The following is a 26852-nucleotide window of genomic DNA, read 5'->3' on the forward strand; positions in this document are numbered from 1 at the left end:
TTGCCGAGCAGATGCAGGGAGGGGAAGGCACAGCCAGGCAGAAAGAAGAACATGAGAAATGGCATGGAGTTGTTATTTAGTATCAATATTTTATGAACGAAAAGTATAGTTGTCTGGGGAACCTAGGTATATGTGGGAGAGTATTGCAGAATTTGAGTCAAGGAGGGAACTTTGTGTCCAATTTGAAGCAGTGAATTGGCTGGATTGGGGGGGTAGAGAGCCAAGCAAAGAAACCACTTGGAGCTCAATTGATTCATCACAAATTAATGTGATCAAGGCCTATTATAGCTCAACAGGGAGATGAGTTTATCTATTGAATTGCTCATACTATACTGAGTTGATTAAGGATTTGCATCCTCTTGGGATTTGCACCCTGGCCCACTAACGGTCTGGAGCTCAGCCTCCTCCACCCAGGTCTGAAGCCTGAAGTTTCATCCTTTCTTCACTCTCTCCATGGGAAGATGCCCTCAGAGAAGGGTTTGCATCAGCCATGGGTAGGAACTGGAATATGTTGGTGTGACTTCTCTGCCAGATACAGGCATGCATGGGCTTGTAGAACTGCTGGAACTTGAGATAAGCTTTCCTGAATTTTATCACTTTAATGGAAAAGATAGGAATACAAGACTGGAGAGATGGCCTTGGTTTGGATTTGTGCATTAATCCACCAGCATGCGATGTCACTCCATTCCTAAGATCAGACCCCTTTTCTTCTAAACATTTATCAAGAGTAACCTTCCAACTGGCATCCTTCTCTGTGTTTAGTTTCTCTTAGAGAACTGTTTTGTCTACCATCAGAATATTATCGAAAACATTATTCACCATGTTACAAAGTGTACTCCTTATGAAGATCCTCTTGCAAAAGTTCTATCAGGTCTTGGTCTCCAGAAAAGCTGCGTTTCTCCTAAACAAATAGATTTTTTTAAAAAAATCTTCTGAACATCGGATGAAGTAACAGATTCACCTTTCCTTTTGACTGAAGATTTATTTGAAGGCTGCTCTTAGCAAGTCTGTAGGATTTGTGATATATAGTTTTAAATTAGTCTCTTTTCCAAACGCATTGTGGCTCATTTCCCGTGTTATTCCCTTTGCTTTTAATACCCACTTCTAATTTGTTATTGTGACTCTTATGTATCTAAATAATCTACCTTCAACCCTCTTTTGGAACAAAGCTAAAGGACAAATACACACACGCACACACCCCTACATACTGTCTATTTAGAATATTTAAAGTAGAACAGTTTAATTGTAACCTTTAGATTTCTAACGAGTGCCTAGCTAAGTACTTGAGAAGAAGGCAGTACAGCCCTTCCCCTGGTAGACAGAGCTAGTCTGGGAATCATTCTAAGTCCTTAAAACAATCCTAACTAAGTCAAACTCTGCAAATGCACAGCAGAGAGTTGGACACACTCTTCTTTCGGGTTTACCAGATTCCTACATTGTTAGGTTTGCTAATTAGTGACTTCTGTTTTGCCAAAATAACTTCTAAAGGCACTGCTGAGTCAAGTGATTGACTTTTATTTAAAGAAATGAAATCCTCTTCAAATGAAATATCATTTTCCCCTTATCTCCTTCCTCTAACAGACAGAGGCCACATTACTAATTAGGAAAACTAGGAGGGTGAGAGCATTTCTTTCTCATTGATGAGTATTTGTGAGTGTTATTTTTCCCTCTCCTCTCAGCACTGAATTCTTCTTCTGGAGTTTCTGTTTTATGGCCCTGAGGTTACTTCCTCATTCTTGTGGCTGTACCGTAGTATTTCACTTCCTCTTTGTTTCTAGTTGAGAATGGAGGCATTTGGTTTTAAGAAAAAGTAGGACTATTCCACATGACATTGAACCATTTAAGCAGCCATAGCTCACTGGTGGTTAAAAAAAATCAATAGATTATGCATAGAAAGGACTTTGTTTTCAGTACAGTGAACTGATAAGTTGATGATATATCAAGTCAAAGTGTTGACCCTGAAATGGTTATGAATTCCTTTGTTCCTAAGACTTACAAGAAGGGTAGCTCTGTAAAGGAATCTTTCTTTTGGTTCTGGATATTGTCAGTTAAGGTATTTGAATCAACTCTGAAATAAAGAGCAGAGGTACTATGTAGGCTCAATCTACTCATTCATGAGTAGTGGTCCAGCCAACGACAGTAATAATGTTACACTGTTCCCCAGGCTCATACTTGTTAACAAGTGCCTTAAACCAAGTCCTCCAAATCAGGGCCTTCCCTTCCCCCTTCTCCTCCACTCAATAGTACAAACCCTCAACCAACAGCTGAAGAGGATGCCTGAGGTCAGTGCCCCACAGTCCTGGCACAAGGGAAAATTCTGTTGCTACAGCCAGCAATTTCTGTATTCTGCGCTTCCTCCTGAGTTCCCCCAAGCCACATCCTCACAGCTGCTCAAACCAGAGGCCTGTGCTGAGACAGCATGGTCAGGACTCTGGGACAGACCCTTCATCTGAGTCTAAAATCAAACCCCTGGGGTTTGAGTGGAAGGAGTGAGAACCTCCTAGAGATATAGCCGTGTGCCATAGGCTTCCATCGTCATGCCCACCTCGGGGGCCAGGACCAAGACCCCTCCTCCATCGACACTGGCGGGAGTAGGGCTTATCTCCCCAGCTCACCCCACCCCTAGGCCTCTGCTGTCGAAGGGATATTTTGGACAGGTCTAGATGGCAAGGTGAACTCAGCATTGAGAAGTGTGTGCTCAGTCGGGCAACACCTCATCCTGTCAATAATAATAGCCAACCTCTTACAACAGCGCTTGAATCTCACCACAACTGCATGGCATGGGGTTACTGTTACTGTTATTCAGATTCTGAGATGAGGAAACTGAGGCCCAGAGAGGTTAAATAACCTCTCTGATGACAAACAGCTTGTCGGTAATAAAGCCAAGAGTTCAATCCAAGCAGTGAAGTGTGACTCTGTGTTTAACCACTGCCCCACACACCTTTAAGCAAAGGATAATTAAGTCTGCACTACATCTCTGAGTCTGCACCACCAGTCAGAACTCAGACATTGCGTCTTACCAATATGGGGTGTGTGGTCTTTCTCACAGAACTGGCCCTTGCCTGTGAAAGTTAAAATTCACCAAATAAATTCAAGCCAGTAGAAAGTCCTTATATAGAAGAGATGACTCTGGAGAGCAGCAGAATGGTTTTTTCCCTTTATGTGTGTCTCTGTGGCTACAACGATTAGTGGATAGGTGCCTAAATATTTTCTGAGCACCTATGGATTGGTGATATAGTAACCTGATTCTAGATTTATTTTCCTCCTCAAAATTATTCTGTTAAAAAGCTTGACCACACAGTGGGCTCAGAGAGCAGGGGGTTTGGCCAGAGCCCTCCGTGTACAGAAAGCTAGAAAATGATTAAAAATCAGAACGTCACCTAAATTCAAAATCAGAAGGCATCCTCATCTCCGCCCTTGTGGAGATTGTGCAAGTTGGCACATTAACAAGACTGCTGCCTGGGGTGAAGTCTGCCTCTAGCCTGTATCATTACCAAGAGATGAGCGAGATGTCAGTGGGTCCTAGGGATGAGCAAAAGACAGTCATTTCCAGCCGTAAGCGAAGTCATTAAGAATGCAAGAGTGCTAATGCACCAGGGCTGCTTCCAGGCCAGGGTGGTGGCTGGGCCACGGCAGGAACAGCCCCACCAGTGCTGTGGGCCTCCTGCTTTGTGGTGACTAAGCAGAGAGGAGACGCAGAGTTGCTCTCCCCTCCAGGTAGGGAAGGGAGAGAACTAACATTTATTGAATCCTCCCCATAGGCCAGCCTCTATACTGGGCATTTGGTACATATTGTCTGACTTCAAAAATGCCAGAAGAAGAGTCCATGGGATTTTGTATCTGGACAGGGTGATATATACACAATCCAGCCTTGACATACGGAATGACAGGGGCCTGACCCCAGCCATCAGTGCAGTTACACTGCTCCATTCAGGCGACACAGACAAGACCATCTCTAAAGCCAGAAGGAAAAATCACTACTAACATTTCGGCCTGTAAATTTACATTCTTTTTTCCTATGTAAATATTTTGTGTCCACTTACCAAAATGGGATCATGCTATATGTGTTGCTGTGTACCTGCTTTTTAACTCATTTTTACATGCTTCTTATATACCCTTCTACAGAGTCATTACAGTAGTTTCAGAGCATGAAGCCGTAAAACTTTCATAAACCCTTATCAACCTCCAAGTGTAGGATATTTAGGGTGCTTTCAAGTTTCTACAATATTAAACAATGTTCTAATGAAAATCCTTATAGATAAATCACTGCAATATTAACCAAAAAATTTTAAGGTAAATTCCTAGCCTGGAAATTGCCAAGTAAAAAGATGCTGACATTTTTTAAGTCAAGTTTTTACTGAAACATAATTCTGAGAACAGAATTCAGTCTTTTTAGGTATACAATTCTATGAATATTTACAAATGTATCAGTTATGTAACCATCACAATTAAGTCTTATGACATTTATAAGTATTTTAAAGCTTTTGATACATGTTAGCAAGTTGTCTGCTAGTGAAAGTATAACCATTCCCATCTACCGTCAGTTTATGAAAGAGAACATTGGATAGTATCCTTAAAATTTAAAAAAAAAAAAAAAGACTTTTCAGTTTGGTAGGTGAAAGTTTCCACCTCATCTCAAGTTACATTTATTTGATGGACTAATGAAGTTGCATGTTTTTTTCAAATGTCTATTATCTGGCTTTACATCTTGTAGTGTGATATACTGTGGTCCTCCAGCGTGGCACTAGTGGTGAAGAACCCTCATGCAGGAGACATGAGAGGCGGGTTCAATCCTTGGGTCGGGAAGATCCCCTGGGGAAGGGCGTGGCAACCCACTCCAGTATTCTTGCCTGGAGAATTCCACGAACAAAGGATGCTCTCGGGCTGCAGACCATGTTGTGAAGAGTCAGACATGACGGAAATAACTTAGTATACTTGCATGGTCTATTGTAACCTCGGCCCATATTTCTAGCCAACTCTTTGTCTCTTTCTTACTGCTTTGTAAGAGCTATGGGGTGGGGGAGGCTAGGAATAAAGGAGTGATCTGTCATGTTGCAAATATGGTTTTTCTTGTTTTTTGGGTTTTTTTTTTTTTTGCCTCTTTTAATATTGTTTATAGCTTTTTTCCTCAAAAATTAGAAGTTTCCATAACCTCTCCATCTTCCATTTTCAATTCCACCTTGGGAACCATCTTCTTAAAGTCCTTCCTTTTTCCTTTCCTGATTGTTTAAATAATATTTTCCCTTACTTTCTGTTTCAAATTTTACTTTTTTAAAAAATACTTTTTGTCTCACTGCGCTGGGTCTTAGTAGTGGCGTGCAGGGCCTTCAATCTTTTCTGCAGAATGTGGGACCTTGTAGTTGCGGCGTTCAGACTCTAGCTATAGCACGTGGGACCTACTTCCCTGACCAGGGATCAAACCCTGGCCCCCACATTGAGAGCATGGTGTTTTAGCCACCGGACCGCCAGAGAAGTCTCCCCTTCTTACATTTAAATGTGTAATTATTTTGGAATTTGATATATCATATGGAATCAACTATTTCTCCCCCACTCCAAATTATGAGCCAATTGTATCAGACCCATTGACCAAATAATAGATATTTCCTCCACTAATCTGAGAAGTAGCCTTTATGTTTACTATGTAATATATAATATTTAAAGTTAGATATCTCTGAACTTTCCCTACTGTTCCACAAAATTCATTATCTTTTTTGGAACAGAATAGACACAGTTATAAATATCATAACCTTATAATGTGCTTTAATGACAAGCACTGTTTTTTGTTACTATACTTGTTCAAAATGTTGTCTCAAGCCCTAATTATTCCAGACAAACTTGAAAACTTATCTGAGTTTAAATATCCAATAAGAATTTTTATTCAATTTCATTATATATTAATCTGAGAATATTTATCTTTATAATAAGCCCTTTTATCAGTGAGGAACATACCTTGACACTTCACATCTTTAAGTTTTCTTTTTCATGCTTCAGTGAATTTTTACAGTTTTGAAAAATGAGTTCTGCATATTTTTTGTATAGGTGTTTACCTCAGAAATCACGGGGGGTTGTTACCGTTATTCACAGCATGTCTTTTCTCTTTCTAACTGGTAGCTCCTACTTATAGCATTCTATTTATTAATTTCATAGAAAGTTAGTTTAATAAAAACTAGTTTCAACAGTATTTTAGTTCTTCCCTCCTTCAATGTTCTAAGAAGACAGCTGTTATTTGTAAATACTAATGATTTTACCTTCAATTTTCTAATTTTACGCACTTCCCCTCAACTCATTATTCAAAATGATCTTTACTGGTAATTTCATATAATTCTTCACATTATTATATGCTCATTATACATTAAGTTACATGTTACTTTTATAAAACTCAAAAGTGAATTTCATCCCAGTACCTTATGATGAACTACCTTGCAATTTTTTAATAAACCCTAGTTGGCTATGGAGTGTTATTCTCTTAACACTTTATCCAGTATTTGATTTAAAATATTTAAACCCATAATCATTCCTTTCAGTTTTCTTTAACACACCATCTTTGTCAAATTATGGTATAAAGGTTGGGCTGTCCTCATGTTGTAAAATTGGGAACCTTGTAGCTTTTCTTCACATTGGAACAATTTGACTCGTGCATGCCTGCTGCTTCAGAAATGAGTTTAAATCACCTGTGTCACCTGTTCTAAGGCTTTCAGAGGAGGCAGCAGCCATGTCATTGTTGTAAACTCTATCTCAGTATTCAGAGTTTATATTAAATTTCCAAATGTCATTCAACAACTTTGAGACTCGGACAATGGAAAGCTAATTCATCTGTTTTCTTAAAATAGGACGCATTGGGAAATAAAGAAGAAAACTAGCTAGATCTCAAAAACCGAGTTTCCATCTCTTCTTTGCATTCCGTTAGCTCTTAGCAAACATTGTTTACGCTTACGTAAACTTAATTGATTCCGGCATGGTGTTCAAAAACTGATGCATTCCTCTTCAGAGACTACAGAAATGTCTACCCTCAATTGCCTAGGAAGGAAATTGAAGTAAAAAGACAGAATAAGAAATAAGATGAAACTTTCTGTATCCGTTTTCTTTGAGCATGCCTTAGGTGTTTGTAACCATTCTACATTGCTTCAGAGACTGTAAAAGCGGTCTGTGTTCTTGTCAAGTGTTTTTCATCTGAGGCAGGGGACTGCCTTGCTTGTGCTGATTTTCTCACAGGGACAGGATAATGCCATGTAAATTCCAAAACAGTCTGCTGGTCCTTATCCTACTTTGTTACTGTAACAACAGTTAATAGCTTTCTCTTTTCCTTTATCCAGGATGTGTGCGTCAAGGCTTACCTAGCCCTTCGTCATCACACAAATCTACTGATCATTCTGTTCTCCATGATGCTGATGACAGGAATGCCCCAGTTAACCAGCAAAGAAGATATCGAATACATTCGGGATGCCCTAACAGTAGGGAAGAGCGAGGAGGATGCTAAAAAGTATTTTCTGGATCAGATTGAAGTTTGCAGGGACAAAGGATGGACTGTGCAGTTTAACTGGTTCCTACATCTCGTTCTTGGCATCAAACAAGGAGAGAAACATTCAGCCTAATACTTGAGCTAGAATTAAAAAGCTCTAAGTAAGCACAACAGTCATTGAACTTGATTTTAAATGCCCTAGAACATTATGAAAGCTGCCGCTTGAGAAACATAGTTCTTTTTCTAGCTGAACTCTTCACTGGAGAAACATCGTCCTGGTTGTTTGTTTAAGTGCTGTTCAGTTTTAGGTTTATTTGCAGGTTTTGTTTGTTTCTCATTTGTCTCAGTGATGTTGGAGAACATTCTAAGTTTAAACAGCCTTATTACCCCCTCACTGTGACTGATGTTTTGACTATCATATTATTGGGTGCTTCCCGAAATTCTTCAGAATCATTGGTAACATCTCTTCATCTGGGTTTCCTCTCAATTTTGGTTATCCTTGTCTTTCTCAAATTCTTTATGGGAAAAAGAAAAAAAAAACAACACATGCTAATTGTAACCTTTGTCTCATTCCTCTAATGCTTCTAAACATCCCCTCTGTGTCTGTAGATGTTACTCATGTGCCAAGAGCAAGGAAAACGAGCTCCTCTTTTCAGGGCCTTTTGTCATCAGATTCTATTACCACAGAGACTCACAAATACCAAATGGAAAATCGGAACCTTTGTGCCCTGACCCTCATCTGCTGCTCTGGTTCCACAATTACGAATTGCAAAATTTGTCTCAACTCTGCCCACAGGGTAAACCTCTCAAGTACAATTATGACAGCCTGCTTCCAAATAACCAAAGGGACTCATCTGGGGCCTTCATATTCCTCCCCCTGAGCCCTCCCCACCTTCCTCCCTGTCTCTCTTCTTCCTCACTTTCAACCTTCTCAAAGTTCTTTATGCAGAGTTGTGAAAATTTCAATAACACTCTAGAACTCAACAATTAGTTAAAAAACAATTTCTCCTCTAGGGATACTAGAATTGTAGGTACTTGTAGAGATGTTTGTTGGGGTTTTTGAAAGGTACATTATTAAAGGAGATAGTCTAGAAAATATGCATGAATTTCCAAATGCCTTAATTTTAAATTTTGGCCTGAGAAGTTTTTTCTTTCTTTTTAATGGAAGATATTTAATATCTAAAAAGATCTCCAGGTTAGAAAGAACACTACTTGCCCTATGCATCTCACAACTTAAAGGACCTTTAGTCTTCAAATTTCCTAGAAATAATTAAAATGTCTTCTTTAAAAACTATTTTCATCTCTTAAACATTTTACTATTTATTGGAAGTGTTAACAGAGAAAGATGATTATTTATAAAATATTTTAGAATAATCTATAGTTAATACTTGACATAGAAATAACTGTTAATTGTGTCTATGTTTAAGTATGCATGCATGCTAAGTCACTTCATTCATGTCCAACTCTTTGTGACCCCATGGACTGTAGCCCACCAGGCTCCTCTGTCCATTGGATTCTCCAGGCAAGAATCCTGGAGTTAGTTGCCATGCCCTCCTCCAGGGAGTCTTCCTGACCTAGAGATCAAACCTGCATCTTACATCTCCTGCATTAGCAGGTGGGTTTTTTACCTCTAGCACCACGTGGGAAGCCCTATGTTTAAGTATACTGGGATATAAATAAATATTTAATTTTTAAATGTTCTACATAGATACATGTTGGACTTTGGTGTACACCAAACTTTTCTTTATGAGTACACAAAAGTCCAGTCGGTCTTAACTCTAGCTGCAAATCAGAATAACCAGGGATACTTTAAAAATACCCTGCCTGAGTGCCCATCTTGGGTTGTAATTAGTTTGGGATGAGGCTCAGACATCAGTGTTTTTCCAAATACCTCCGGGAGATTCTAACAAGCAACCAGCGTTCAAAAACCCTGCATGACCTTTAAAGGTGCAGATAACACTGCTTCCTTGCCACTGAGCCTTTCCTTGACTCCTAACGTATCTAGAAAACACTCCTCTTCCTTGACAACTCATCCTTTTAAAATCACACTTATTGCCCTGTATATAAGACCATACCTGTAATCAAATGTTTATCCCTCTGTGTTAATGGAGGATGGATATTATTTTATAGTATTTTTAGTATTATTTTATAGTATTTTTAGACCATCTATTCCCCACCATTCTTTCTCAATAACAGGAAGATTGATGCTTTCTCATTCAGAAGAGAATGTTTCGTTAATTTCATAACACATAGTCAAGCCCAGACCTTGTACAGATTCCACTTATTTGCTTTGCTGAAGCAATCATCTTGATAGAATTACAGAGGAATGTATTTATATTTAGCCCATTGGTGCAGGTGTGTACAAACTTGCTCAAGTGAACAAGTTCCTTAGTTATGCTGATTCTATACCTATGAATATCACATTGAGCTTAATTTTTCCAGGTTCCAATGAAGGTACAAGTTTAATTCTATAGACTTGCAAATAAACAAAAATCACCTTTGTGTGCTTCCTTCATTGTCCCTAATGAGTCACATGACCCATAACTTTTATACATTTAAAAATGTCATCTTTTATGGAGCTGGCACCAGGCATATCTGAATAATGGCTTTGGTGCTCAGCTTACATTTAGACCACATCTGCATGAGTACAGATAACAATGGACCCGATAAAAATGTTGCTTCTGCTCTAATTGAAATACTTCATCTCTATGGCTGTACATGAGGTCTTTAAACACTGATCCAAGGCTTTGGAACTGGGACTATGGCCACTAACGTAAACTAAAACATAGAGAATATTCTAGACCTTGTCCTGGCATTTGCCTGGCTTTGGTGATACTGGTGAGAGAAGGGAGACATTGTAATAAAATATATCAACTCCTAGAGCAAACTCTTGATTTAAAAAAAATTAACTTTGTTAAATAAATCCTTTACAAGAGATGGGTTAGTTAAAAAAGAAAAGTTTAGATGTCAGAATTCTGCAGCATAATTTGGAGGCTGTTAGTTCCGTATAAGTGGAAATTATTTTTTGAAATGAGTCTGTAAAATAATTTAGAAAGTAAGTTTCTGGAGCAAATTCTGGCATTTATTTGCTAAGTGAGGCTTCTTTGTCCTGTGAAATAAATTTTCAATTATACTTTATAAGGAAAAAAGAAATTTGGAATTTTAAAGGTCCTGGTGTATTATTTTAAGTTTAATCCAACCAAATAACTCTGGTCACAAAATCAAATGGTTTTATTCTAGGTGCTTGTCTGCATTTTATCAAAGATTTATTTTCAGGGCAGATGCTAAGGAACTAAAGCACATACTTTGGCTTAAGTGAATCCAGAGAGCTGGTCCACTCCCTCTCCAGACAGCCCCATCCTCTCTACTTGAGTGTGTATTTCCATTGTGAATTGTTATATGTAAATTTAAATAAAAGAAGGAATCTTATCTTGTGTTCTCTACATACATTTTTTTAATGTCTGAAAGTTAAGATAGTCCTAAAACTCAAATTCTTTCTTTCAAGAAATCTTTACTGAGTGCCCCCTACATATGAGGCACTGTGTTAAGTATTGGATATGGACAAAGCTGACCGAGTCCCAGTCCTTAAAACATTTATAATTTGTTGGTGATAGCAGACACTTCATGATGGGGGTTGTTGTGGGTTGCATGTCCCCCCAAAACATATGCTGAGGTCCCAACCCCTGATATCTGTGAATGTGATCTCATTTGGAGATAGGGTCTACACGTAATCAAGTTAAGATGAGGAGGGCTCTACATTTGCCTGGACAAAACTATAATTCAAAAAGATACACGTACTTCTCTATTCATTGCAACACTGTTCACAACATCCAAGACATGGAAGCAACCTAAACATCTACAGACAGACTAGTGGATAAAAAAGACATAGTATACATATGTGATGGAATACTACTCAGTCATAAAAAGAGTGAAATGATGCCATTTGCAGCAATATGGAAGGAACTAGAGATTACCATCTACGTAAAGTAGGTCTGAAAGAGAAAGATACCATATGATATCACTTATAAGTGGAGTCTAAAATATGGCTTAAATGAACCTATCCAAAAACAGACTAACAGACATAGAGAACAGACTTACCATTGCCAAGGAGGAGTGGGCAGGGAGAGGGATGGACTGGACGTTTGGGGTTAGTAGATGTAAACTACTGCATTTACAATGAGTAAACAAGGTCAGGCTTCAACAGTACATGAACCATGAACTTCCAGATATTCAAGTTGGATTTAGAAAAGGCAGAGGAACCAGAGATCAAATTGCCAACATTCATTGGATCATCAAAAAAGCAAGAGAGTTCCAGAAAAACATCTATTTCTGCTTTATTGACTATGCCAAAGACTTTGATGAGTGGATCACAACAAACTGTGGAAAATTCTGAAAGAGATGGGAATACCAGACCACCTGACCTGCCTCTTGAGAAGTCTGTATGCAGGGTCAGGAAGCAACAGTTAGAACTGGACATGGAACAACAGACCGGTTCCAAACAGCAAAAGGAGTACGTCAAGGCTGTATATTGTCACCCTGCTTATTTAACTTCTATGCAGAGTATATCATGAGAAATGCTGGGCTGGATGAAGCACAAGCTGGAATCAAGATTCCCAGGAAAATATCAATAATCTCAGATATGCAGATGACACCACCCTTATGGCAGAAAGCAAAGAAGAACTAAAGAGCCTCTTGATGAAAGTGAAAGAGGAGAGTGAAAAAGTTCACTTAAAATTCAACAGTCAGAAAACTAAGATCATGGCATCTGGTCCCATCACTTCATAATAAGTAGATGGCAAAACAGTGGCAGATTTTATTTTGAGGGGCTCCAAAATCACTGCAGATGGTAACGGCAGCCATGAAATTAAAAGACACTTATTCCTTGGAAGAAAGGCTATGGCTAACCTAGACAGCATAATAAAAGCTGAGACATTACTTTGTTAACAAAGGTTCGTCTAGTCAAGGCTACGGTTTTTCCAGTAGTCATGAATGGATGTGAGGGTTGGACTGTGAAGAAAGCTGAGCGCTGAAGAATTGATGCTTTTGAACTGTGGTGTTGGAGAAGACTCTTGAGAGTCTTCATTGGAAGGACTGATGCTGAAGTTGAAACTCCAATACTTTGGCCACCTGATGCCGAGAACTGACTCATTTGAAAAGACCCTGATGCTGGGAGAGATTGAAGGCAGGAGGAAAAGGGGATGACAGAGGATGAGACGGTTGGATGGCATCACTGACTCAATGGACATGAGTTTGAGTGAACTCTGGAGTTGGTGATGGACAGGGAGGCCTAGCGTGCTGCAGTCCATGGGGTTGCCAAGAGTCAGACATGACTGAGTGGCTGAACTGAACCGAAACAATGTCCTAATGTATAGCACAGGTAACTATATTCAATATCCTGAGATAAACCATAATGGAAAGGAATTTACAAAAGAATGTAAAATTTTTTAAATAAAAAGATGAAGTGGGCCCTAATCCATCATCTACTTAACAGAAGAGGAGGAAGAATGCCTTGTGAAGGAGCTAGAGATCATAAGAATGTGTCTACAAGCCAAGGAGCCCCTGGGGCCACCATAAACCAGAGCAGGAAAGAAGGGTTCTCCTCTGGAAGCTTCCAAGGGAGCATGGCCCCGCCAGCAACTTGATTTCAGCTTTATAGGCTCCAGAACTGAGAGAGAATACACTTTTTTTGCTTTATGCCACCCAGTTTGTGATATTTTGTTATGGCATCCCTAGGAAACTAATACAGTATCAATAATGAAAAATTGTGTGGGGTTTGGGGGGCTAGGAGGATCACAGAATTTAGGTAACTATATCTATTTATATTTTCTGCTATTACCAAAGAGATTGAATTGTAAGCAAAATATATGACAATGTGCTTATATTATTAATGCATTTTAAAGGCTCTAATAATTCACTAAGTGAAAGACAAGTATCTCATTAGAAAACATCTAATTCATACACAAAAAAATGCACTGTGGCTATTAAGCACATCACAGCAGAGTCCAAATAACTACTGATTAAACAAATGCAAATTAAAACCTAAGTTCCTTTTCACCATCCAATAAACAAATATTGGTAATGCCCAGAATTAGTGGTAATTTGAGAGAAAGAGCACTCTATTACACTGTTGAAAGCAGAGCAAGTTGGTAAATTCATATATGGTATTTTGTCAAAATTAAGAACAGGAAGAAGGAATGTGTTCTCTAGCCCAGCAAGTCCACATTCAAAGTTTATCTTTCAGAAATTCTTGGACAAGTATACAATGACTCTGGATAAAAACAGTTACCAGCATTCTTTGTAATAACCAAAAATTGGAAACAACTGAAAATTCCCTCTCAGTAGCAGACTGGTAAAATCACTTCCTTACAATGGACTGTTATGAACCCTTGAAAAGGTAGATCAAAGTCTATTGATAACCAGGTAGATCTATGACCTGCTGAGGAATGAAACAACGTGGTAATAAAACAGTGTTTCTTTAGTTATATTCAAGCTCAAATGTAGGTTTGTATGAGCCTTGAAGACTGGGGATATACTCATATCAAACCATTAGTAGTGACGCTATTTTTTACCTTGCAGTCATTTTCTCCTCTTGGATCTTGGGGAATTTCAGTTTCTATTAGTTGGATTTCTTAACTAGGGAAAAAAATTAAGTCATTCACTTTGTGAGGGAAAATGCAGTCTGCATGATAATCTTATCCTATTGCTTACCATAGAGCCTCATGAAAGCTAAGAAAACTTTGTTTTTCAGAGGGAAAATAACCATGTGAAGTCAATTATTATCAAGCACTGGCATTAAAGTTGTTGTTGAAACTTCTTGGCATGAAGAAGACCCTGTCAAAGCCTTCTGCCTTACCTGACCCTGCCTGCCTGTTACCTGCTCTATGCTAAGACAGCCCCATCCATCTCCTAACATGTCAGTGCTTTGGGAGGGAGGCCTCCAGGGATGCTCTCTTCAATCATTAAATGACGTCTTGCCCGACTGAGCTCTCAGCTCTGCAAACCTGTACAGCCAGTGCAGCCATGCTGAACTCTCTAGCTCATGGTTAAGGTTCCCCTCGGAGGTGCAAACTGCCTTATTTCCACTTCTCATGAATGTCAGATTTTTTTTCTACACATTTGCTTATTAGTGTGGCTTAAATCTCACTGCCTACTGCTTTGGTAAGACTTTTCCTTTCTGGGACCTGAGCTCTGAGTCTGGGTTCATCATGCACATGTTTTTCTGACTTGGAGGATGTAATGGAGATGTAAACAGACCTACTAAGGAACATAAACTCCCTTTGCAGCATCTCAGCAGCACTTCTCTCTGTCCTCACAGCAAATGGCCAGTTATCGAAGTTTTATACTCAGAGAATCAAACTCAGAATTCATTTGATGACACTCAGAGAGTTAAAATGGGTGCCTAGTGTCTGCAATTGCACCCACCACTACCCCTATCATTTCCAGCCACAAGCAAGGTCTGTGGCTGAATAGCATTTCCCACCGTCAGTCATATGACGCCAGTTATCAGGGACCAGTCTGGCCTCCAACACAGCAGCTTGTGTTTGCGTCATCACCAAGCACCTGTGCTACAAAACAGCTGGTCTGTGACTACAGAGGCCTTCCATCGGGGAAATCTCATGCCCACAAACCACTGACAAACCCCTGCCCTTTCTCCAACTCACGGTTCTGGAAACCAGAGAAGAACATTATTCATTTTGGAAGCACCTCCTTGCTGAGATAATCACTGTTCATGGTGACAGAGCACATTCTGCAGGTTTCACTGGGTAGATGGTTTTGACTCCTTTAATCTATGCAGACTGAGAGGAGTCTGAGATCTGAGAGATCCTGGTAGAAGTGCTGGACCATAAGCCAGCATTTTGACGATAATCTATGTGAGAGTCTGAACCAGATACTGCAGCAGCAGTTTGGATTAGGTGGGGCAGTAAAGAGAGCAGTTAAGTGACTTTGGTATTAGATCATTCCACATTCAAGCAATGATTGTCTCTTGAAAAAACTATCTAATCTCTAAATTTCAACCCTCTCCTCTGGAAACTGAGAGGACAGTAGTCCCTCATTTGCAGATTTGACTGTGCTGATTAAATGAAATAATGAAAATGAAGCATTAAGTAGAATGTCTGCTGCTGCTGCTGCTGCTAAGTCACTTCAGTCGTGTCCGACTCTGTGCGACCCCATAGATGGCAGCCCACCAGGCTCCCCCGTCCCTGGGATTCTCCAGGCAAGAACACCGGAGTGGGTTGCCATTTCCTTCTCCAATGCATGAAAGTGAAAAATGAAAGTGAAGTCGCTCAGTCATGTCCGACTCTTTGCGACCCCATGGACTGCAGCCCACCAGGCTCCTCTGCCCATGGGATTTCCCAGGCAAGAGTACTGCATGTCTGGCTCTATATTATTGGTATTATTCAATAAACGGAAGCTGTCATTTCTCTGTTCCTTTTCAATGAAGGCTGAAGAATCTTGAGAAATACAAATGAAAAGTTCAATAGCATCATCCTTGGAGTGTGACCCTTCAGAGTATTTTCAATGGTGGAAATCTTAACAACTTTCTAAGTATGGTGTCTTCCAGAAAGGATTTCAAAGAAGAAATCATAGAAATAGAAAATATTTCTATTTTATGCCAACATCAGATACCAAAGAAATCTAAATAGCATGTTTCTCTGATGAGTTATTCCAATCAATACAAATTAGTCCCTGGGTTTTTCTGGGCCTAAGGCAAGTCAGATAAACTAGAATCAATTGACAAGTCTACTGCTTTCTATTTACATTCTTCCATCAGCTATATTAAAAATCAGTTCCCATAAAATTCATCAATTAAAATGTGGAAATTGATGAGTTTTGACAAATATATGTATCCATGTATCAACCACCACAATCAAAATATCAAACAGTTTCATCATTCAAAAATTTCCTCTCATGCCTCTTTGTAGTCAATACCCTCCCACAGAAATGCTTCCTATGATGACAGTTTTGTCTTTTCTAGAAATTCATATAAATGGAAACATAATATGTGGTCTTTTGTGCCTGGCTTCTTTCATATGGCATAATGCTTTTGAGATTCATCTATTTTGACTAGTAAAATATAATTTTTCCACAGTTTATTGTGATCCACAGAGTCAAAGGCTTTGGCATAGTCAATAAAGCAGAAATAGATCTTTTTCTGGAACTCTCTTGATTTTTCCATGAGCCAGTGGATGTTGGCAATTTGATCTCTGGTTCCTCTGCCTTTTCTAAAACCAGCTTGAACATCAGGAAGTTCACAGTTCACGTACTGCTGAAACCTGGCTTGGAGAATTTTGAGCATTATTTTACTAGCATGTGAGATGAGTGCAATTATGCAGTAGTTTGAGCATTCTTTGGCATTGCCTTTCTTTGGGATTAGAATGAAAACCGACCTTTTCCGGTCCTGTGGCCACTGCTGAGTTTTCCAAATTTGCTGGCATATTGAATGCAGCACTTTCACAGCATCATCTTTCAGGATTTTAAACAGCTCCACTGGAATTCCATCACCTCCACTAGCTTTGTTCGTAGTGATGCTTTCTAAGGCCCACTCAACTTCACATTCCAGGATGTCTGGCTCTAGGTGAGTGATCACACCATCGTGATTATCTGGGTCATGAAGATCCTTTTTGTGCAGTTCTTCTGTGTATTCCTGCCACCTCTGTGGTTTTTCCAGTGGTCATGTATGGATGTGAGAGTTGGACTGTGAAGAAAGCTGAGCGCCATAGAACTGATGCTTTGAACTGTGGTGTTGGAGAAGACTCTTGAGAGTCCCTCAGACTGCAAGGAGATCCAACCAGTCCATTCTGAAGGAGATCAGCCCTGGGTGTTCTTTGGAAGGAATGATGCTAAAGCTGAAACTCCAATACTTTGGCCACCTCATGTGAAAAGTTGACTCATTGGAAAAGACTCTGATGCTGGGAGGGATTGGGGGCAGGAGGAGAAGGGAATGACAGAGGATGAGATGGCTGGATGGCATCACCGACTCAATGGACGTGAGTCTGAGTGAACTCCGGGAGTTGGTGATGGACAGGGAGGCCTGGCGTGCTGTGATTCATGGGGTCGCAAAGAGTCGGACATGACTGAGCGACTGAACTGAAAATATAATTTAGGAAGGCTCGCTTTCTGGACAGATTTTCTGCAGTTTATTCTAGAGCCCCAAAAATCTCTCCCTGCAAACCAGCTTTTCTCCTGTTAGCTGAGCAGGTAAACTAAGCAGGGCTACTTCTCAGCTCTCCTCTGGTATGACTGTATAGTGAAACCTCCAGCACATTTGTGATCCAACTAAATTGCACTTAAAGTTGTGATTGACTCAGGTTTGGTTAGGTGTCCACCATGAGGCCAAGCAGCTATGACCAGGGAGGCACAGTCACATGGTGAAAACATGGGCACAAGGATTCACCACTGCTAACGCTGGAAACAAGGGCAGGGTAACAGGCTAAGTTTCTGAAAGAGTTTGACCTTGAATGGAGATATGTAGGTATAGAATCATTTTGGTCAAGTTTTCTGATTTTCTTGCTTGAATATTTCTTTGAATATTAAAAAATATGCATAAAGAGATGCTATTGTATTCAAATATTCTACATAGCCTAATATAGAATCTAACTGGTAGGACACCACTGCTGAATGCAAAATCACTGTGTATCTTTCATTGGTAACTATCACAATAACATGGAACAGAGGCAATTCAACCAAGTCAAGTTAGGCTTCTTTACCTTTCACCCCACAAATGAACCCAGGTCATTTACTTCTCACCAGCTAAGTGTGCACTGACATTTAGGGCAGGAAACATAAAAAATTATTTCTGGCCATGTGGGTGTGTTTCATGCAAACACTTTTTTTCAGCAGTTTCTGACTTCAAATAAGAACTCCAGACACTAAAAGGCACATTTAGTTCTTAATATATTAAATAAAAAGGGATAGAAGTTATATCACTAACCTGAAAACCTTTTCTAAAGAAACTTGCACCTGCACATTCTCAAGAAACAGGTATCACAGCCTGAGAATTCTCCCCTGTTCCCCACCCCTGAAGCCATATATTTAAGGGTCAGGTCCAGGCTTCTCAGCTGTAGTTCCAGGAACAGTGATTGGTCTTGCTTATTTTGCTTAAGGTTATTGTAGTATCAAGGGGCTTCCCAGGTGGCCCAGACAGGAAAGAATCTTCCTGAAATGCAGGAGACCCAGTTTTGATCCCTGGGTCAGGAAGATCCCCTGCAGAAGGAAATGGCTACCCACTCCAGTATTCTTGCCTGGAGAATCCCATGGACAGAGCTTGGAGGGTTACAGTCCATGGGGTCACAAAGAGTTGGACATGACTGAGTGACTAACACTCACTCACTCTAGTATTAAGTCTTTCTTTACCAGTTGGTTGTATAAGAAAACTTTTCCCAGGTAGCTTTTGGCATCTTCTGAAGCATTTGCAAGTTCTGACTTACTGAAGGGAAGTAGAAGTCCTGTAGTATGTATCAGAATGGGTGGTGGGGATTCCTCCTCTTCCTCAAGCTAGCTCATGGATTATGATTAGCTATTTGAATCTGAATTCTCAATCCTCTCATGTTCAGGTTAGAATAAAAATGACTTGGAAAAGAGCCATGCATATTTGGCATCAGTTCTGTAACTTTTTTCAATAGCTATGACCTTATAGAGCTCTTGGGTAAACTTACAAAAACAAACCCAACCTATCAGATTTTGCATAATTTTAGGAAATTATTGAGACCTTGATTCCCAAAGTGCCACAGGATCAAGGTTGAGAATGAGTCTCACTTGGCTCAAAGGAATATATTACAAATCATGAGGTTTATATAAGTAACTCCTTCTCCTGCTGCAACACTTCACGATTCTCTTCCTGTTTCCTCCCCTTCCCATGTTCATAATAATCAGGGTTTTTATCTAGGAGAAATTAGCCTGCCTCTCCAAACTTTGCCTCTAATTTAGGGATGTTTATCTTGAGAGGTCCACGTTATTTCTTCCTTGGGAACTCTTGACATTTTAAGGCATCAGCTCAATATCTTGGTTTTAAGGTCCTCTCCCATGTTTAAAGCAAGAGAAAAAAAAATGAAAATCAAGCAAACCACATAGGAAAAGAGTGTATCATTCTAAGATATGGAAGAGACTGCTTGATTCTAGCTAATAGATCAGGAGCAAAAGTTTAACATTGATTAGTCTTGGATGGACAAAAGAAAGAAATATTAGGACAGCACTTACAACAGATCCCTTACTAAGGAAGGCCTCCAAGACAATAGCCTTGTTTCCACTTGACGTCATCCTTACCACTTAGGATGCCATGAAGCCAAGGCTGAAAGCATCCAACTTACTTTCAAGATAATGTCCTTGTTTTTTCAATGCGATCATCAAACATGTATGTGTCAGGAACCATGGGCAATCTTTGAAACTCAGAATTGACAACAGACAATTGCTTCAGAGACAGAGTAATTAAGTCTCCTGTCTATATCTTTTTCTGGCTCAAACTTTTCAGAAAAAAAAAAATCACATTGCCTAATTAATCCTGATAAAACAGTATTCAGGAAAAACTTTCATGTATCAACTTGGCTTTTTAAATTTTCTAAAACCCAAGAGTTCAAGTTCTTCAAATGTTTATTACTGATGAATGACTGTTATCTTTCCTGTCCCTTGCTCTTCTTAGAAGGAAAATGGAGCAAGCAACCCAAATTAACATAGGATTTGTATAAGCAAAAACTACCACTACTCTCCTGCAAAATTCAGTAAAGGCTCATCATTTTTCTAGTGGCTCTGCCCTTTAAATTCAATCCTCTGTTTCTGCAAATCACAAGTGAAATATGCTGTTGATTCAAAACTAAAAGCTGTGCTCCCTTTTCCTCAGATTTTCTGGAACTCTCTTAAAATTTTATGTTTATCTTAGTAAAATATGTAGGGCATGTCTTGAAATCTTGGAATATTTTGTCTTCACCAAGTATGTCAATTGACTTAAGTCAATAGTCTGAAGTTATGCAGTGGGGGCTTCCCTGGTGGCTCAGAGGTTAAAGCGTCTGCCTGCAATGCGGGAAACCTGGGTTCGATCCCTGGGTCGGGAAGATCCCCTGGAGAAGGAAATGGGAACCCACTCCAGTATTCTTGCCTGGAGAATCCCATGGACGGAGGAGACTGGTGGGCTACAGTCCACAGGGTCGCAAAGAGTCGGACACAACTGAGCGACTTCACTTTCACTTTATAGAAACTCCAGAACAGAATCAAAGATTTCAGAATAATTGGACTAAATAATCAAAGGACTGATATTGTGACAACTAGAATTACTAGGATCTAAATGTATTTAGATTTTCAAAAAACTCATTTCAAACTTTCATGAGACAAGTGCAAAATGCACCATGAAAACCTGCAGATCTAACATCCAGGAGTTCAGCTACTGATGGGCAACTGTCAAGGTCCATCCATGGTATGCATTAACTGGTTATTTTATAGGAAAGCAAGTTTGAACCCAAGCTTTGAGGCTCATGTAGAGTTGAGGCATTTAGCTCATCTAAATTAGCATTTAGTGAGCTGTTAGGACCCATCACATCCATGTCTCTATAATCCTTTTGGGCATCCATCAAAAGCATACACAAATAATGTAGCGTCACATGCTTTGCATGTTTGGTAGTGGTCTGTATTATGCTTTTACAGTTGGAAAGTCCACTTTTTCACTTGTGTATCAAAAATTAGTATGAGTTAGTCATTGGGAATTCTGTAGTGAACAAATACAGGGAAAGTCCCTGTTCTCATGGACTTAAATCATATGGTAAAGATAGAAAGCAAACAAATGAGAAAATTACAGACTGTAATCTGCGATTAAAAAAATAAGCTGGGTAATGTGTTACTAAGTAAATGCAGGAGGACAACCATGCATAAATGGGTCAGGAAGGGCCTTCTAAGAAATTGACATCTGAGCCAAGACTTGAAGGAAGAGAATTAGGGTGCCAGCCCCTAATTAATTATTAGCTTTTGCTGGAGAAAACTAAGTACCTATAGAAGTAGATGATGCTATTTACCTATTCCAGGGGTATTTGAGTATCAAAAGCCATCCTGTGGAGAGAACAAGGTGGCAAAGGAGTAGGTGGATGTGGAGTACATCTCTCTCCATGGATATATCAGGAATACATCTTCAGACACAGAAACGCATGCAGAACATCAGCTGAAAGTGGACAGGAATATCTGACTAACGGAAAAGAATATACAGAACCATGCAAAACTCAGTGGGATGAAGGAACTAGGAGGTAAAAAGAGTGTTAGTAGGACTAGACCTGCCCTCGGCGGGTGGGGGAACTGAAGCAGGGGTCCTATCACATCAGGGCAATTGTCTCAGTCAGAGGAGAAACATTTAAGGTTGAGAGGGAAACAGCTGATCTGTGACAGCCTAAATGGAGTGAGAATCAGACAGTCCTTGCCGCAGCCGTACATGCCCCAGACAGGGACATAGATCCCCTGGAAGACGCAGTGGCTGGGAACTAGAGTTTAGGAATCATGGAGCAATTCCAGGGCAAGGGCTGCTGTTAACTGCAGAGAGACAGATCCAGGGAGGGTGAGAGGGGAGATTGCGGTGGTAAATGCCTGTGGAGGAAAGCCAGGCAGACATGGAAGAAAGGGGATACGGCTGAGTCATGCGTAGGGGGTGGAGCCATCACCATAGCCTCTCTCCCCCAACATGCCAGCATTGGCAGCTGAACAATAGAGAGGCTGGCCCATCAAATGCCTGAAGCACCGAACTACAGAGTAGGACCCCACCCAGGGTGCCCCTTTAAGTGCCTGACTTGCTGATCTACAGAGTAGGACCCCAGCCAGGCCCCCGGACTCTATGTGCCTGACATAGGGAACAATAGAGAAGGACCCCAGGCAAGGGAGCCCTGAGTGCCTGAACCGGTGGAGTTACAAATACTGGCCAAAGAGGCCTTCTGATCACCGGCTACAAGAGGCTAGAAAAAAAGACTCTGATAGGGCCATAACTCCTGTAGCAGAGGCAGTCCATGTCCCTGCACACTTGGCACTGTCAGGGTCCCCATAAGCCAAGCAGCTGTGCCACCTTCACACTCAACTCTCACTGGGGCAGAGCTCCCACAGACAGAGAAAGGTCCAAACCCAAGCCCTCCAGGGCAGCCTCAGGAACAAACCCCAGTGGAGGACCCACATGCAGAGGTGGAAATAAAACCACAGTTGAAACTCAGGGGCAGTTGACTAAGGAATAAGACCCAAAACTTTTCCACCAGCTGTACAAGCTGCAGATTAAATCCACAGGATCAGCTAGGGTCTAGGTCTAGACTTTGGGTCTATGGAATACATAAAAGGTCATTGAAAGCTTCCACAAAAGAAAACGCACTAGTTCTGGTAGCTGTGGATACTGGAGGCGAGAACACAGAGGAGTAGGGCCAGATTAGAATCTGAGCTACCCCCACAACAGGACCAGAGATCAGCACAATATTGGAGGGCATCCTAGGGAGGTGAGGTGGACTGTGACTCCCAGCAAAGGAAAGGACTCTGACAGCAGTGACTCAAGAAAAACATTTATTATTCTTATGTTTTGATTTGTTCTGTAGATTCTGTTAGATTTCTTTTTCTTTTTTCCCCTCCTTTTCCTCCCCTCTCTGTTGTAGTTGTTGATTTTATTGGCACTATGAAATCCAATTAAGCTTTTGAGCTTTTTTTTTCCTCAGTCACATTTTTTTGTTGTTGTTGTTCCATTTTTTGTTATAAACCTCTGCCTCTATGTTGGGCTTTTGCAGTTCTGGGGAGTTTTCCTTTTTTTTCTTTTCTCTTTTTAAATTTTAATTTTTTAAACCTATTATTATTTTTTCTAATCTATTCCTTTGTTTGCTTTTCCTATTCTTTTCCCCTTGCAGTTAATCTTTAATGTATACAAATATTTTTATCTACTTCTATTAAACTTTGCATATCCATTTTTTCTTTTTTTTGTTTCCTTTCCTTTCAACATATTAGTTTTATTTTCGTTGTTTTATTCCCCACTTGGCATCTTGCTTTAGTTTTGTTTTCCAGTTTGTGCTTTAGTTAGTTTTGTTCTTAACTGGTAAATATAATTATGATTTCATTTGTTCACCAGATCTATTGTACTTTATTTCTGCTTGTTTTGACTTTGCTCATGGGTGTATATGTATATGTGTATATTCCATTATTTTAATTATTATTTTCCTGATTTTGCAACTGCCATTTGTCTGAGATTCATCTTTGTTTTCTTGTTTTTGGATATTTGTTTTAATCTCAGTGCCATAACAAACCACTTGCAGAATCTTTGTTCCTGACTAGAGATCAAGCCCTGAGCCTTTGGAGTGGGAGCACTGACTCTAAGACCCTAGACTACCAGAGAACTAACCCCAGGGAGTATTGAATAGTGAGAACTCACACAAAGGCAACCACTGGAATACAAGATTTGGCATCATCCCACCACCACTGGCACCCTGTGCAGGACACCTCATCTAAACAATAAACAAAACAAAAATACAAGCCCAATCATCAGTAGACAGGATTACCACTTCACTCAGCCTTGTCCATCAGAGGACAAACAAACAAATAAACAAACACTCAGCACAAATCTCACCCTATAATAAGCTTACACAAACCACTGGACCAATCTTCAGTTCAATTCACTTCAGTCGCTCAGTCATGTCTGACTCTGCGACCCCATGAATCGCAGCACGCCAGGCCTCCCTGTCCATCACCAACTCCCGAAGTTCACTCAGACTCACGTCCATTGAGTCCGTGATGCCATCCAGCCATCTCATCCTCTGTTGTCCCCTTCTCCTCCTGCCCCCAATCCCTCCCAGCATCAGAGTCTTTTCCAATGAGTCAACTCTTCCCATAAGTTGGCCAAAGTACTGGAGTTTCAGCTTTAACATCATTCCTTCCAAAGAAATCCCAGGGCTGATCTCTTTCAGAATGGACTGAAGAGCAGAATAACGTGAAAAGAATGAAAAGAACTGAGGATAGCCTCAGAGACCTCTGGGACAATATAAAACATACCAACATTCAAATTATAGGTGTCCCAGAAGAAGAGAAAAAGAAACTTTATGAGAAAATTTTTGAAGAGATTATAGTTGAAAATTTCCCCAACATGGAAAAGGAAATAGTCAAGTTCAAGAGGCACAAAGAGTCCCATATAGGATAAACCCAAGGAGAAACACCCAAGACACATACTAAGAAAACTAACAAAGACTAAACACAAAGAAAGAATATTAAAAGCAGCAAGGGAGAAGCAATAAGTGGCATACAAGGGAAGCCCATACACTTAACAGCTGATCTTTCAGCAGAAACTCTGCAGGCCAGAAGGGAATGGCAGGATATATTTAAAGTACTGAAAGGGAAAAATCTACAACCAAGATTACTGTACCCAGCAAGGATCTCATTCAAAACTGATGGAGAAATCAAAAGCTTTTCAGAAAAGGAAAAGTAATAAGAATTCAGTACCACCAAACCAGCTTTACAACAAATGTTAAAGGGACTTATATAGTCAAAATATACAACAGAAGAAAAAAGATCTACAAAATCAATCCCTAACAATTAAGAAAATGGCAATAGGAACATATATATATCAATAATTATTTCAAATAAAAATGGATTAAATACTCCAACCAAAAGACACAGACTGGATGAAGAGATTAAAAAAAAAAAAAAAAAACAAGACCCATATATATGCTGTCTACAAGAAACCCACTTCAGACCTCAAGACACCTACAGATTGAAAGAGAGAGGATGGAAAAATATATTGCATGCAAATGGGAAGCAACAGAGAGCTAGAATAGAAATCCTCATATCAGATAAAATAGACCTTAAAATGAAGATTACAAGAGGTAAATAGGGAAAAGAGTATGTCAAGGCTGTATATTGTCACCCTGCTTATTTAACTTATATGCAGAGTGCATCATGAGAAACACTGGGCTGGATGAAGCACAAGCTGGATTCAAGATTGCCAGGGGAAATATCAATCACCTCAGATATGCAGATGACACCACCCTTATGGCAGAAAGCGAAGAAGAACTAATGAGCTTCTTTATAAAAGTGAAAGAGGAGAGTGGAAAAGTTGGCTTAAAGCTCAGCATTCAGAAAACGAAGATCATAGCATCCAGTCCCATTACTTCATGGCAAATAGGTGGGTAAACAGTGTAAACAGTGACAGATTTTATATTTGGGGGCTCCAAAATCACTGTAGATGGTAACTGCAGCCATGAAATTAAAAGACACTTGCTCCTTGGAAGGAAAGTTATGACCAACCTAGACAGCATATTAAAAAGCAGAGACATTACTTTGCCCAAAAATGTCTGTCTAGTAAAAGCTGTGGTTTTGCCAGTAGTCATGTCAGGATGTGAGTGTCAGACTATAGAGAAAGCAGAGCGTGGAAGAATTGATGCTTTTGAACTGTGGTGTTGGAGAAGACTCTTGAGAGTCCCTTGGACTTCAAGGAGATCCAACCAGTCCATCCTAAAGGAAATCAGTCCTGAATATTCATTGGAAGGACTGATGCTGAAGCTGAAACTCCAATACTTTGGCCACCTGATGCAAAGAACTGATTCATTTGAAAAGACCCTGATGCTGGGAAAGATTGAAGGCAGGAGGAGAAGGGGATGACAGAGGATGAAATGGTGGATGGCATCACCAACTTGATGGACATGAGTTTGAGTGAACTCTGGAGTTGGTGATGGACAAGGAGGCCTGGCGTGCTGCAGTCCATGGGGTCACAAAGAGTCAGACAGAACTGAGAGAATGAATTGACTGACTGACTCACTCTACATACAAGTTAAATAAACAGGGTGACAAGATACAGCCTTGACATACTCCTATCCCTATTTGGAACCAGTCTGTTGTTACAGTTCTGTTCTAACTGTTGCTTCCTGACCTGCATACAGATATCTCAGGAGGCAGGTCAGGTGGTCTGGTATTCCCATCTCTTGAAGAATTTTCCACAGTTTGTTATGATCCACACAGTTAAAGGCTTAGTTATAGTCAATAAAGCATAAATAGATGTTTTTCTGGAACTTTCTTGCCTTTTCAATGACCCAGTGGATGTTGGCAATTTGACCTCTGGATCCTCTTCCTTTTCTAAATCCAGTTTGAACATCTAGAAGTACACGGTTCGTGTACTGTTGAAGCCTGGCATGGAGAATTTTGAGCATTACTTTGCTAACATGTGAGATGAATGCAATTGTGTGGTTCAGTTCAGTTCAGTCACTCAGTCGTGTCTGATTCTTTGTGACTCCATGAATCGCAGCAAGCCAGGCCTCACTGTCCATCACCAACTCCCGGAGTTTACCCAAACTCATGTCCATTGAGGCAGTGATGCCATCCTATGTCGTACCCTTTTCTTCCCACCCTCAATCTTTCCCAGCATCAGAGTCTTTTCAAATGAATCATCTGTTTGCATCAGGTGGCCAAAATATTGGAGTTT

General features: G+C 40.1%; 1 protein-coding gene across 8 annotated transcripts in view; it reads left to right on the plus strand.

Annotated features, from left to right (window-relative positions):
* PIK3CG (phosphatidylinositol-4,5-bisphosphate 3-kinase catalytic subunit gamma) overlaps positions 1-10888 on the plus strand; it is a 35868-nt gene extending 24980 nt beyond the window's left edge. For all 8 annotated transcript variants that reach the window (XM_042248520.2, XM_060415011.1, XM_042248521.2 and 5 more), the window contains one exon: positions 7314-10888. In XM_042248520.2, the coding sequence (XP_042104454.1) occupies positions 7314-7592 (279 nt within the window). In that variant the 3' untranslated portion in view covers positions 7593-10888. The remainder of the gene's footprint in view (positions 1-7313) is intronic.
* The last annotated feature ends 15964 nt before the right edge of the window (positions 10889-26852 follow it).

Source organism: Ovis aries, chromosome 4 (genome assembly GCF_016772045.2).
Source record: "Ovis aries strain OAR_USU_Benz2616 breed Rambouillet chromosome 4, ARS-UI_Ramb_v3.0, whole genome shotgun sequence".
Classification (NCBI taxonomy): Eukaryota; Metazoa; Chordata; class Mammalia; order Artiodactyla; family Bovidae; genus Ovis; species Ovis aries.